This window comes from Coturnix japonica, chromosome 2 (assembly GCF_054131305.1).
Source record: "Coturnix japonica strain WE chromosome 2, WE-NBRP24, whole genome shotgun sequence".
NCBI classification, from domain to species: domain Eukaryota; kingdom Metazoa; phylum Chordata; class Aves; order Galliformes; family Phasianidae; genus Coturnix; species Coturnix japonica.
Genome location: NC_140664.1, coordinates 100,802,552 through 100,818,287, shown reverse-complemented (window position 1 = coordinate 100,818,287; position 15,736 = coordinate 100,802,552). Strand labels below are relative to the sequence as shown.

General features: G+C 39.9%; 1 protein-coding gene across 3 annotated transcripts in view; it reads right to left on the bottom strand.

Annotated features, from left to right (window-relative positions):
- Positions 1-15,736, bottom strand: part of CPNE4 (copine 4) — a 198,534-nt gene that overhangs the window by 156,818 nt on the left and 25,980 nt on the right. For all 3 annotated transcript variants that reach the window (XM_015854074.3, XM_015854075.3, XM_085538247.1), the window contains exon 2: positions 810-997. In XM_015854074.3, coding sequence (XP_015709560.1) covers positions 810-989 — 180 coding nt within the window. In that variant the 5' untranslated portion in view covers positions 990-997. The remainder of the gene's footprint in view (positions 1-809; positions 998-15,736) is intronic.

Sequence of the window (15,736 nt, the reverse complement as noted above, 5' to 3'; positions counted from 1 at the left end):
AATGCATCCACAACAAGAAGCTAATAAAAGAGCAAACCTACAATTAAAAAAAAAATTAAATTTAATAAAAAATTCAAAAATTTCCTCTCCTGGTTCTGACCCTGCAAAGGAAAGACCTCAGACATCCACAGAGCAAAACTATACTGTTGGAATAACTAGAACAGGTTCATTTAAAATCTAACACTCAGTTTAACGTTCTTCATTAACAATAGGTATGTTTCTACAACGTCGTTTCTATTTACTATTCAAATGGTTTTTAAGATTAAAATCCTACTTCATGGTTTTTTTTTCTAATGAAATGTGCAATCCAAAATACAATGAAAACTTGTGAATTAGCTCCTATCTTTAACTTCAACTGCAGACCCAACGTCAACACTCAAAATTTGCCAAACTACCGTCACTGAGTTCCTTGCCAACTAATAATAAACACTCCTCTCTTCCACAGCACTTTACTTCTTAAGATTGGAAAGCATTTTATAATGGTCACTATCATTATCTCCGCTATTATATAGCTTCTATGAAACAAGAGTGCCTAGAGGGAAAAGTTTTATGATGCTATATTCTTTAATCATCTTCATTTTTAATACAGACTCCAAAGAGAAGTTCAAAGTATCATTAAGAATTTGATTCAAAGAGTGTTAGAGTTAATGGAAAATCTACCTTCTATCTTACAAAATTTTGCCACAGGGTTCCAACTGCTTCTTCTCTCTATTACTCTTGATACATGAATTTTGTCTTGGTTCAGAAAAAAAAAAAAAAGCATCCAAAAAGTCTTTTTTTTTTTTTTTTAAACTGTATTAAACACTCACCTCAAACCACTGACCATGTGACTGCATCTTAAGGATGACACAAGGGTCTGGTTTTGAGAGGGCATCCCTGTCTGATATGCCTTTGCATGCAACCCGCAGCTCCACTTTTGTCAGGCATGGGCTGTTAAAGATTCCCAGGGTATTAGCTGCTGATTCATAGATGTTGCTCATTTTCTTCATTCCTTTTCCTGTAAAGAGAGAAAAGGTCCATTAAGAACACTGCAGGCACGTACAACCCTTTTGTCCATGCAGAAGTCAGCAGATGCTCTGCTAGCCTATATGAGAACATATCATTGTGAACAAGATCCTGATCAAAATGGGGGGAAAAAAAAATCCATGGAAGAAAGACACAAATCATCCTTTATATTTCAAAATAAGCTAAATTCATAGTGAAACTTTCCAGCATGGCCATGAACTTCACAGGGTGAACTGTGACCTCGGCTTACAGCTCTGTTCCTGCTCTCAGTGCCACGTTTCCTCAGGCAAACGGGCAGACATGGAGGTAATTCTGAATTTCTCCTGAGAATGCCTCATTCCAAGGCTTAATTAAATTTGTTCAGCACTCCTGCAATCTGTTTCTATTCCTCCATACTCCATCTAAAAAGCACACACTTCACCTTACACGAACTTTGTGTAAATCCATTTGAAGGCCCTTTTCATATTGACTTCAATTTCCAAGATACATTTCACTCTCTATTTCTGCACTTATTGCTGAACAGTGCTTCCCTCCATTCTTGAGCTAGTCAATTGGATTGATGGCCCATGCAGTAGGGCAGGGTATTTATGCTGGCAAATCTTGTTGCTATACACTGTCAGTTCCTTTGGGTCAGGAACCTCTATTAATGTGAACACAAAAGGCTGAAGTAGCATCAACCTGTGACCATTATTTCTTTACAAATGCCAGCAGCACCACAAATCTTGCAGCTTGAGCTTTTGCTCAAACAGAAGCACAGAGGAAAAAAAAATAAGCAACACACAACAAGAAATTACTACTCAATAGTTTTTACATCAACAAGGAATACAGGAACACTTTAATTTACTCACTTGTTCTGAACTTCCCAATCTGACCCCTAAAAAGCTGTCTCCTAACACAAGGCTTAGTGCCTTCAATCCAGCTGTCCTCCCTCCTCCATTCATATGAGCAGCAAAAAATCGAAGTCACCTTTCCAGAGGGCAAATTTGTGATATCCATTTTCCCCATGAATTATGATGGTAAAATTGGAACAGCGTTTCTAAATTCAGAGTAAGCAGACTTGGCAATGTAGCATGGAGATCTAGGAAATGCAAATAAACTTCATGAATTCAAGTCTGAACGATGAGACAGCTGATCTGTTCTCCTTGCAGATAAGGGAAAGGTACATTAACAGTGAACAGTTTCTCAAACCTGTTCATATCTACCCAGACCTTACCATACAGCCACAACCTGTTGTGAATTCCATTCCATTCCACCCCACCCCCAACACACACTTGTTGGTTTCAGTCTGTTTTAAAGTCAAGTGGATGGCCTCCAACCACCCTATCCAGCTCAAGACATACAGGTGAATTTCTTTAATGTAAAACTGGCTTTTGAAATGTGAGACAGCATCATGATAGTGCCTGACAGACTAAGATCACATCAGCCCACTTCAGGCCTCCCCAATCACCTACAAATGCTGCCACCTGCACTGTGTTCCAATGGATTTCCCACCAGGAAATAAAAAGCAAACCTATGTGAAAAAAGGAACAGCATTAGACTACTTTATTAAGCGCAAACAAAATATCCAAATTCTACACCACATCCTGCACGATAATTTTACTTCTCATGTATTTTCAGCTAAGGCTCTCAACACCACATGACCCAACATCACCAAGTCTTTTATGGAGTGGGGAACAACATTCCGTGCTGGATCAGTTCTCTTGTTTGATGGCAAGATCACAGTCCTAGCCTGGAAGCAATGGCAAGCACAGGGGAACTGGGCTGTGGCTTATCAGCACTACTGATAAAATCCTATGTTGAGGAGCAAAGTCCCGCATGCAACAAGGACCTGATATGATACTGCTGCTAAGCATCAAAATAAGCGTATGGAAAAAGTGCTGCTGAATGTAATGATAAAACCATGGTTAGGAGACCAGCGTCCTTTTTGCAGGCTTTTTTTTCCTTTTTATTTTTTTTATTTCAAATAGGAAACAAATTATGACAGCAGTTACTTCAAAAAGCCACTGAATGATCATATTTAGCTTAAAATTGCAGAGACAACTGTATATGCATATATATATATCTGCATGTTTTCATACTGTTTACAATATATTCTTGACATACAATGTCAGAAGTTTGTATATCCATTATTGTTTAATTATTCATCATACTACAATCCCATCTCCTTCAGAAAGATGCTAACAAGCTCAACAAGCTCATCCCACACATTTACAAGAAATTTTTACATGCTGCCCTTTCCAAATTGAAATGCATTTGAAAATTGGGTTAAATCTGTTTCATGCACATCTTATATCATTAATGAAATGTCATCTTTTGTGCAGAAATAGGTTGGTGATTTAATTAAAACAGATTACTTCAATGCTAAAGAGAAGGAAAAAAGTAGCAGTGAGGAGATACGTATTCTTCTTCCTCCCACAATAATTATACACTGTTTTTTTGGACTGGTGGTTAAGTATAAAATTACATTTCTTTTTATCACTACAACTATTACTTCAGCTTTTACAAGTTCTAAATTTATCAATGGAAAAGATCAAGCTACAGACTTATTCATTTGTCCCATTGTATTCGCTTAATATAATCACCAGTTTAGGCTGCTGTTCTGATGTCATGTTACCAGGAAGTTGGGAGCCTGGAAAACAGCTTTTGTACCCACTGAAAGTGGTTAAAAAAAGTACTATTTTACGTAAACAGATGCAAGTTATATTCTGTAAGAGCTTCCTCCCCCTCCCCCTTTTCAATTAACTACATACAGAAGGAATAAATTGTATTCCATTTTCTTTGCTACCAACTCTTCCTTTTTGACTTGATTACGAACTTCTTTCAATGTCCATATGGCTTAAATATTTACTGATTAAGAGCTGTATCTGTGAAAGGAAGGTAATAGCATAGCTACGAAAGTAAGCAAACAAAGGGATCTGGTCACAGACTACTGCAGTTTCCAGTTCATTGCTATGTTGCCTTTTATTTCCACTTGAAAACAGAAAAACAGTGCATGATTGTATACTAACCAAATTTCACTCCCACACAGACTAAACAGCCAGTGGAAGAGTTTCATGGAAGTCAGCAAGAAAATAATCCAGTAATTTCAAGTAAGCAGCTTTAGTAATATCATTCCCTGAGTGATCCTGCTTTTTCCCTGCGTACTTTATCACTGGCGACACATGAAAAATGATCATTAGGCACAGGACGTTGGAGTACTTCAGTGCTGCCTATTGGGGCCTGACCCAAGCTCACACTAAATACACCCGTTGGCTTCAAACACACGTTCCTCAGGGTTTGAAAATTTTGAGTGCTTCTATGGTACCTTCCATTACAATGCAAGACCAGGTTGCACAAAATAGTGTATCAGCAAGATTTATAGAAAAGGGTGACATTATAATGGGTCTCTGGGTAGAAAAGCTTTTACAAGTTCCCTCTGATTATTTTCATGCTCAACTCCAGCAGAACACAGATTACTGTTCCCTCCAGGGAATGATACCAACTGACATCAGCTATCACTTTTCTCTAAGAAAATTTACATGATTGGGAATTCCCAGTCTCACTGAACTACCATGCTGGCTCCAAGACTTCCATTATTGTGAATTCCTTCTTACACATTATTGTGAATTCCTTCTTCCTCAGTACTAAAAAGACATGGAGATTTTGGAAAGGGTCCAGAGGAGGGCCACGAAGATGATCAGGGGGCTGGAGCACCTCCCCTATGAGGACAGGCTGAGGGAGTTGGGTTTGTTCAGCCTGGAGAAGAGAAGGTTGCGGGGTGACCTCATTGCAGCCTTTCAGTACCTGAAGGGAACTTACTCCCAGGAGGGGAGTAAACTTTTCGAAAGGGCTGATAATAGCAGGACACGGGGAAATGGTTTTAAGTTAAAAGAGGGAAGATTTAGGTTGGATGTTAGGGGGAAGTTCTTCACTAGGAGAGTGGTTAGGCCCTGGAACAGGCTGCCCAGGGAGGTTGTGGATGCCCCGTCCTTGGAGGTGTTCAAGGCCAGGTTGGACAGGGCCCTGGGCAACCTGATCTAGTAAATGTGTATGTTTGGTGGCCCTGTCAGGAAGAGGGGTTGGAACTACAGGATCCTTGAGGTCCCTTCCAACCCAGGTCATTTTGTGATTCTGTTATTCTTATTTATCTGTGTGATTGGAGAATAAGCTTTCTTCATATCAGCAAATATGAGAGCTCACACTGATCATTAAGCCTTGATTCAGCAAACTGGTTAAATAATATTCCATGTGGTCATCCTGGAACTTGCTAGGAACTTTGGCTTGGCCGAGGGTTGAAGACAGGTAAGCAAAAGCCCAGAGCAATTCTACAGAAAGGAAATCTGTCTTTATTGTGAATATTTTACCGTTGATTGTAAACTAGAAATCAGCCACAAACAGCGTTCGTTGCCCTCCATTCACTCTGTACAGCAACATTATCTTTTTCCACAGTGTAGGGTTTTCTGTAACCCGTTACCTTTTTTGACTGATCTTACACTGGAGTATTTTTCCCCTATGCCTAATCGAAATGTCCTTGTTGTATCAGTGACCGCTGCCTCCTGGCCATTCTCTGTACATCTCCGCAAACTACTCACTATCATTCAGTACTATCTAAAACATGAAAGCTCATCTACTTATCTTTGTGCTAAACTCTCAGAGTCGTGGTTATCAGCCACATCTCTCATCACCGTGCAAGATTCCTCTCCTGTCAGTATTAAAACTTAATTCTCGTCAACACCAGCTACCATATATATTGCTGCAAAAGTTTAAACGATCACAGCTAATACAGACAAAATGCTGGCTGTTAAAATTAATTTGAATATAAATTACTGTATAATGAAAAGCCAATAGGTTAGCTAGACCCTCCACAGGGTAGCTTGTGCAATTAAAAATACTATTTCTTTCTCCCTCCTTTTGATTCTGACTCTTACAACAATTAATTAGTACTAACGTTACAGCTATCAAATTTTGAAAGATCCCTGAGCAAAATGGGCAGTCATTATAGACTCAGTAAGCAAGGAGTATCTGGAATATCCACTGCAGTGATACTGTGAACAATGAGACAGATCTGATAGTGTAAGTAATTTACTTGGACAGAAGGGGAGAAGGTTCAGAACAACGTGCCAGCGGTGCAAATGGAAATATACACACACTGACAGTTCAAAAGGACTCATTACCATAGAATCAGTTGGTTCAATTATAAAGGATAATGGAAAGTCACAGAAAAGACATTAAGACATCTAACGTATGACAGAACAACGTACAGAAGTGTACTGTGCCTATACAAATGACTTCATTTAAAGGAAGGGAAAACTCCACAATACCTGGAGCACTGAGAGATACTCAACTGTGCTCATGTCTGCACGCTCTTCAATGGATCCCAGTGAAGTCAAATTCATGCGGTGTAACACAAAGCATCTATTAGGATCAGCAGTTAAAGCATATGCCATTAAGATCCTTTGATCCTTTTAAAACATAGCTGAAGTCATCTCTTCTAAATGTTTCCACTGTCATCCCATTGTTGTAATACGAAGGAGCAAAGTCATTAACATAAAAGATAGGAGACTGAAGAGATGAGAGAACAAAATAACTTCTTCAGGAAGTAGGCAGAGAATCAACAAGAGCCAGCTTTATGTACACTGACTGGATTTGCCTCAGTCGAAAGGTGTTTGCATCTCCCCAAGCAAGGCCAGCTCATGGAAGGCTTCTGTTCATAGAAATGATGCTTTCTAATACAGCAGAGAGTTTTAACATGGTAACAGAACATGTTCTGTTGGGAACAGCGTGCAAGACAGACTCATCAGCGTCCTGACACACTGCAACTGCCAGCCTCTCAGTTGCCCTCTTTCCCGCAGCGTTGTTTCCTTAATAACACCTGTCTAAATCTTTCACTTAAAACTCAATACAGCCAAAAAAAGCATTAAGTGGTGCCAGGGTCCCTCTTGATAAGGAAAAAAGTCAGCAAAGTCTCCTTGAGCTGAGGATTTACTGTGTTAAACCTTCCATTCTCTTCTGATCATACAAAAAATACATTTGAAATGATAATTACTCACTATCCCCACTGCAAAACCACATTGACTACGAGCTTCAGGGAACTGCAACTGCAAGTTGTGTTCTGCAGTTAGACTCAATTACACTGTAGTATGTATATAAACACAGTGTCTGGAATAGTTTGTTCGTTTACAGATGTAACATATTGCAAACTGCTCATTTTCCTCTACAGATGGCCCTCATGGCTTTTCCTGCAGGATAAAAATGATCCCACAAGAGAAGCAGCTTGCTGCTGCTAATCCAAAATTGGAACATCACGAACAGCAGTGAAGGAGAACTTCCCATTCCCCATTCAATTTCTGCTTTTGCAATGCAGGCAGCAGATACACTCACTACAAGTTGGTTCAGGGATTCTTAGCAGAAAGAAACTAAATTCAGCCACAGAAGAGCATTCCCTGGGCCATGCTGAGCACATGGCAAAGCTTTAAAGTCAAGTTGCTCTGTCTGTCAGGAGAGGAAAAGAAGAAAGGCAACAACTGATGGTGCTGCAAGGAGTACTGCTCCCCACAATTTGGACTTAGTGGAGGATGCCTTTCATAGAATCGTAGACATGGCGCTGGATGAACCTCAAGCTTAATGAGATATTCCCGGGTTGACACTCCAAACCTGTAATGCCAATAATTCTCTTCCCCGCTCACCTTCAACTGCTTTATTGAAATTCATCTGCCGCTGAAGATTATGTGATGGTAGGAAATTTCATTCATCAGTCCTCAGTTCTTCATAACATTCTTCTGTACCAAGTACACAACTTTACTTCCCACACTGGACACAAATTCCACCGAATTCTTTACTCTTACAATCAGTTGATGGTAAACAAACATTTTGCAGTGAAAACATTCTCAGAAACTAGGAGCAGAACATGACATGAGCGCGAATACATTATAAAACAAAATACAAAACCTAGAGTGTTCTATACAGGCAGCATAACTATGATTGCTCTCCAAACAGAAATATATAAAACACTCTGTTTATTGTAAGACACATGCTAAGCATCAAGGAGATTACATACATGAGGAACAGCAAAGCAGGGTCACCATGATATACAGTAGTCTATTTTCAAACAGTGGTGGAAGACCTCAGAAGAGGAGGTTACATTCAGGATGGGAACTGACTTCTCATGCAGGTAGACAGTGACGGGACAAGAGGGACTGGAATTATGTTAGGAAGAAATTCTTCACTCAGAGGGCGGTGAGGCCCTGGCACAGCTGCCCACAGAAGCTGTGGTGCCCCATCTCTGGCTGTATTCAAAGCCAGGTTGGATGGGACCCTTGGCAGTTTGGGCTAGTAGTTGGCAACCCTGCCCACGGCAAGAGTTGGAACTAGATGATCTTTGAAGCCCCTTCAAACCGAAGCCATTCAGTGATTTATATGACAATATTTGCCCTAAGGATATATTATAGCAGCACAACTGAAGCACAGAGGAAAGAAAACAAGCACTGTACTTCAATGCAGCTCAGGTAAATGTCCTGATTTCTGGTTTGTTTGAAACACCATAAATAAATAAATAAATAAATTAAATTGGAAGTTATATAAGCCTAAGTAAGATTGCTGTCAGAACTTCAGTCAAAAAAGTAATGCATAGAGTTTGGGTAAAAATATGATTGTGAAGCCAAACTGTAACATCTGGTTGTGGCTGTCATTCTTGGCCTCGTCACCAAGAGACAAATATCAAAACAAGCCTGCACAGATTCCTGATGCTTAGGCAGTGACTGACATTTCCAAAGAGCACAGAAAAGCAGGAGCCCATGCAGAAGCCACAGCAGATATCCCAAAAAGCCAAAAAGGGCTGGTGCTAACAAAACTGGGTTCCAAGCAGCTACAAGAGCTGCCAAGAATTAAAGAAAACAAAGTTGGGAACACTGTCATTTGATCATTGTTCAGAGCATAAGAGTCTATTCCCTAGCGTAGCATTTATATCTAGATTTTAAGGACAGACATCATACTCTATAGCTACACATTTTTAGAATTAAAATGCGCACCATGACAGTAACTAAAGCAACAAGTGATAGCAACAGGTGATACCAAGATTATTCCTTGAATACTCCAAATACACAAGATACTGAAGATGGCCACTATGTTAATTCACTTCTTATCCCTGATCTGCTTTAATCTAGTCCAACAGGTCCAACAGTTAGAGATTTTCTCCATACTTGTCTAATGTATGAACATGCATCAATCTGCACAAGCATCAGAGGAATCCCAGTCAAAAAGGCTTTGGTAAATATGAACCTAAGATACTAATTTCTGTTCCTCTTTACTAGCAGAACACTTTATTTTCTTCTATATGGCCTGCAGTCCCGACAGATAGAAGTGCTTGGAGGGGAGAACAAACACACACACAAATGGAAACTATGAGAACATGGCACACAATAAATGCACATCCTCACTATATCAAAGGTATAATCTCAGTAACAGATCTGTAAAAGCTTCTTCATATAGACATGCATAATCAAATCTGGCCCTAGGTGCCTATAGAAAAGATACACTAAGAATCCCTAAAACATTCTGAAAATATATGCCCTTTTCAGAGCTTCATGACTTCTCAGTCACAAGCACTGCTTGCCAATTACAAACGTTACAGCAATTCAGATCTGCTCTGGTGAATGATGTACAACATTCTTTATGCCAAGGAGCCTAGATTCAGATTTTACCCGTAAATTCTGCCCTCTGCAAAAATTGTGTCATACAATAACAGGTGCTTGAATGCTGTTGCACTAAGCCTGTAACGAGGCTGAATACACAGTCGCACCATTTAATGTCCTAAATTGCTCTGAGTCTGGAGTAAATACATCAATAAAGACTGAGCTGGAATATTAAGTTACAGTAATACATCAAAGCAAGATGTTAATTTGCTGATATGTTACATGAAAATGGTTCCTATATTTCACTGAAGAGTTCAAGTGATTCACTTGTGTAATATGTTATTAAATGAAGCACATAAAGAGAGACATCTTAAACATTCACTTAATTGAAGGTAGAAATAGAAAGGACAAAGATTTAATACTACTGGAGGAAAATTCCAACTGTTTTTACAAGGTTCTCAGCACAAGACAGATAGCCGAGCACAAAAGTACATTTCCTAGCTGAGTTACCCTTCTTTCAGGATCTTAATTTTCCCCTATTCAGGAACTGGAGCATTTTGCAACACATTAAGAAACGAGGTGGAGTCAAATGATTACAGCAGCATTTCTTACTTAGCCGCTTCTTCAAATATGGACTTTGAGCTCGCCTTTTTCATACCCCTTCTTTTTCAGTTTCTGAGAAGCTATGTTCTTTCCATCTATTATAAGTATTTTACTGCCATCTTTTCCACTTCTTGATTTTCTCATGATTACACTTCCAAGGAAGACAGTTCTAAGAAAAATTTCAGAGCAGCTTCAATATAACTACGTCATGTTCAACAGTGCTGCCCCAAAGGAGCTTTTAGAATTCCTCAGCCACTGACACGACACTGTATTGCTGAAGGCAAATTGCAGTACATATTCAATATAGGTAATGGAGGCAAACCATCTCTCAGAAGTAATTTAGGTCTCTTCTCCAACCCCTAGATCAAAGCAGATCAAGTCAGAGTAGGAGTCTCAAGGCCTTGCCCAAGTGAGCTCTGAGTATCTCCAAGAAAAATCTGACTCTATCTTCCCTGTGCCTTCCTATAAATCAACTGATGGCAGCACTAAGACTACTTCCCCTTAAATATTTCTCTTAACACCGAATAAAGCTCATATTCAGATCCATCCAAGACTCCCTGCAACTCTGTTCCACCTCTACTCTGTTCTTGTGAAGTCCCATCTGAAGTACTTCATTCAGGTCTGGAGCCCCCAGCACAAGATGTATGTGGAGCTGCTGGAGCAGGTCCAGAGGAGTGCCACGAAGATGATCAGGGAGCTGGAGAACCTCTCTTACAGAGAAAGTCTGAAGAAGTTGAACCTGTACATCTTGGAAAAGTCTCTGGGGAGACCTCACTGCAGCCTTCTAGTACTCGAAGTGAGCCTATAAACAGGAAAGGAAGTGACTTATTGCAAGATTTGACAGTGATAGAACAAGGCGAAATGGTCTTAAGCTAAAAGAGAGGAAATTTAGGTTAGGTGCTAGTGTGAAATTCTTTACTCAGAGGGTAGCAAGGCCATGGCACAGGCTGCCCAGTAGAAGCTGTGGTGCACCATCTCTGGAGGCACTCAAAGCCAGGCTGGATGAGGCCCTAGGCAGCCTGGTCTGGTGGGTGGCAGCCCTGCCCAAAGCAAGGGGTTGGCACTGGGTGGGCTTTAAAGTCCCTTCCAAACCATACCATTCCCTCATTCTATGGTTCATAATCTGATTTAGCTGATATGTTTCAAAAGAAGGTCTGGTTAACTCTACACGTAGCAATTTGGGACAAAGAAGTAAAGATCATTGCCATTTTCTGCATGTTAAGACAAGAAGCCAAGTTTTAGAAGACTATAATTACCTAAAACAAACTATATAACTGCTGCACATAAACAGCTGCATCCCTAAGTGGCATTATAGGAAGCCTTTTGCAATATATGACAACTTCAGGTGGTCAAACTCTACAAACAAAACTGAAAGCTCATGAACATCTCATTTACACACAGCCTACAGAGTAACTATTAATAGAGTCGGACATTTTTTCTAGGGGTGAAGTACTTCACATGCATTCCTACAAGGGACACTCAAGAAAGGAAAAACAAATTACGTTGAGTTTAGTTTGGGCTGATATAATGCTATTTCTGAGGAGAAAGGTGGATTAGTAGTAATGATAAGGAAGGCTTTAAAATTTCATCCATTACTCCTTGGTATTTTTGAACTCCTGAGTAACTCCTTTGAGTCAGCGAACACATTTGAACTCAGATGTGTTATCTAGAGATCTCCCTCCCCCCCCCCCACCCCGCTCAGAATTTTGTTCTATAAAACATTACTCTGAGAAATATTTAAAATTGCTTTCATTTTCCAATTGCTCGAAATGGATTATCATGTCCCTATGCAACATTTTAAAATTAAAACCTTAATTTAAATTGCTGTGCAGTTTTAAAGGTATTAATCTTTCTTGTTTCCTCGGCTTATCTATCTGCTGTCCTTTACACGAGCATTTCTTATTGCAGTGAAACGTTGCACTTTGCTAGAAAAATTGCTGCGTTAAGCTTCTGCCTTGTGCGTAAAATGAAAACACTTCAAATTTGCCCATTACACAGAATTGTTTAAGAGAAGTCTGGAAACAAACAGATTGATGCGGGCTCTAATAAAGCCTCTTACGTTCGTTAATAATGCCGTGGCTTTCTTAATTGCTAAACAGGTTGTAAATTTTTCAGTTTGCTGTATCCTGTCTCTCTGATAGATGCTAGAACAGCTTTTCCTCTGTGGTAAAAAGCAATAACCAAAAATTCAGCTCACACGAGAAGCCATATTTCTTCTAGCTTTATAACCAGTATTCTCATCTTTGATTTCTTATCTTTGAAATCTTTGTCTCATATTCTTCTTAAAGCAACAGATTCTAACAGAATCACAGACTGTCCTGGCTTGGAAGTGACTTCAAGGATCATGAAGCTCCAACCCCCCCCCACCACAGGCAGGACCACCAACCTCCACATTTGATACTAGGCCAGGCTGCCCAGGGCTCCATCCAACCTGGCTTGAGCACCTTCAGGGAACACCTCCAACCACAACCTCTCTGGGCAGCTGTTCCAGCACCTCACCACTCTCTTGCTAAAGAACTTCCCCCTGACATTTGACTCCTTTAAGTTAAAATAAATAAATAAATAAATCATATTTCTGGTCACTCTACATTTGGTCTAACAAAGGAAAAAAGGACACGCATCTTTTTAATATAAATGCATGAGGACTAAAAAAATACCTGGCCAAATATCAGTCCACTTCCCACCCAGAACTCAGCCATCTAAATTTTGACTATGAAAAAATAATCACATTTAAATCATTGGATTTGCAGTTTGCTTCAGGAAATGCTAGTCCTCCATCTGTAATAAAGGGAAGGAACCTTCAGTATTCCTCTTCAGACACTCACAGGCTCAAACCATAGTGTTTTATTCTGGTGACTTTTTCCGTTCACAATACAAGAGCACAATAGTGAATACAAATATCAAGTAATACAGCTTTACACATTGTTTAACAAAAAACTGACAGCTCATTAGCTAAAATGAGAACAAAACCACAAGCTTGAGGAAAAAGAGAAATCATTTTGATCTAGCCTGGATTAGTCACTTTTCTGAACATATTCTCCCTGGTGCTAAGCTGGCAAGTACTCACCACATCAGCAAGCTCAAGACCTGCTATCAAGAGCCACTGAGCACATCCTCATATTTAGAAGTATAACGCATTGTGTTCTGAGAGGCTATTCAAGGTATAAACTGATTGAAACTACTCCATGTAGAACACCAAGCGGCACCTCCAAACACTTCACATCCTCCAATAATAATGTGAAGACCACCCTGTTTCTCACCTTTCCCCTTTCTTCTTGATGAGCTTGGACCTGTCCTGCTTCTATCCTCATCTGGGACTGCTGGAAGCCATTTCTGGTATGCATGTTTTATACAATCCTCGCCTCTCCTCACAAAACACTGTCTAATCATCAGCTCTCCATTTCATTTTCCTTTCCCTCTCCTCTGCAAGAGAATATCTCATCATACAAAGCTGTCATCCAAGGTCAAACCACACAGTGACAAATTAATCCCTTGGATAACTAAGTTTGGCCTGATATATTGCTATGACTATCTGAACTGAAGCATTTGGGTAATGCAGTTCGTGGTGGAAAGGGTATGGAAAATAGAAGCTACACAGAAATTGGTGGTTTGTTGCACTCTAAAACTATCAGCACTCAATATGACTGTCCATTTCCACTATTGCTCAGATAAGCAAGACTGCAAATGTACACATTACTGCCACACCTGTGAGTAGGGGGTCTGATGGTGACCCAGAGGGAGAGAGCAGCACCTCTGGTTAGATGAGGTTAAATGAACATTGGAAATCAAAAAACATCCATTCTTAAACTACATTTTAAAGTAAGAGTAAATATGTTCAGTTGACTGATAAATTCCACAGAGTACTTTCTTCTGCCATAGTACTTGGCCCTTCATTAAGTTTGTGCTTATCTAAACAACCACCTTTGGGATTTCCTACACTTCTCCACCTCAAATCAACAAATTCTTTAGGTACTAATCTCTACACTGGCTCCTATGTCACCTGTTTCAAGCAAAAACACAGAGCAAAATAGCTCACTAACCAACCTGCTACCTGCACACCTCACAGACAACCACCACATAATTACCGAGACAGACAACAAGCATTTGAAAAAAAAGATCTTTTCAAATAGTAGATGGTAAGGCAATCTGTTAGCAGGACTTCCAGGCATTTAACATGCTGAAGGATTGAGTCCCACAAGAAGACAGAACCCAGCAGTCTCCCCCCCCACAAAAAAATCCACAAAAACAACACAGTAAGCAACACTTCTGAAACAGGATACTTATGACTTTGTATTTGCTTTTCTTTGCCAAACTTAGCTGGGCCTTCTGTCCCATCTCCATACTGGGCAGCTTCCCAATCTTTTTTGGCAACAATACAATATCACTCACATTGTCAGACAGCTGCATGCTGCTCTAGGATGAGATATAGCAGGTAAGACTGCAGTGGATACACACAGTGTAGCAAAGTTCTCTGCCTCATCCAGCAAGAATATAGATGTGTTCCTGCTGCAGTGGGGGGATTGGACTAGGTATCTTTCAAGGCCCCTTCCACTCCCTGATATTCTATGACTGATAGGGATTGCTAAACCAACTCAGTCCAGTATGCTTCCCTGACCAAAGTCTGCAGCCTGCTCCAAAAAGGGTGATGACCACTACAGCTAATAATTGTACCAGGCCCACCTATCGTCCCTCTGCAGAGCAGCAAATGACTGAACTTCAATAGCACAGAGAACACCTGATTTACTAAAAAGCAAAATCCTCTTTCTGTGAGATTTTGGTCATATAAGGTCAAGTCAGAAAGAAGAAACACCACTTACCAGTTGGTCATAAGCATGCAATATAAATGGGAATCAACATTTATTAAATAATGTTGCTTGCTACTTAAATTCAATTAAGCAGCAAATAGATTGAGAGCATTACCACCTTCTTCATGGACATTCTGCAATCACAGGGAGAGTGATTGCAAAAATCCATTACATAAAGTAACCCACTCAAAACTATTTGCTCAGTTTCAATCATTTTGCAGCTACAGAGTGGTATTTCCCCAGTGTTTCTGCAGGACTCCAATGGTTCTCTAAGCCAGAGCCTTCTCTCATCTACCAAAGCATTCCTGCAACTCATGTGAGAATAGTATTCCTAGCACAGCTGCTTCACACTGAGCAAACAGATCAGACCGTTAACAGTTAAGTCTTCAACATGTATGTGGAAGTGGTAATTGTAAGTAATAGGAAAGAATTTCAGTAACTGTTTTTCAGTCGGATCAAAATAATTTTGTCTTCTTTCTTTTCATTAGCATTCCTAGATAGAAAGATATGCAATACAGCTATGCAGTTTAGCAAAATCCCTAAAGCTCTGTCTAGTGATACCCAAAGGCTGAAGTGCTGTGAATCTTCCATCACAATTACACACAGCTTGCACTAGCAAGTGCTTCATTCTTTATGTTCCCTTGATTGTAAAAAGAATTGATTTTTCATCTAATCCCAGAGCCTTTAGAACACTGTAAATTGCATTACTAGATT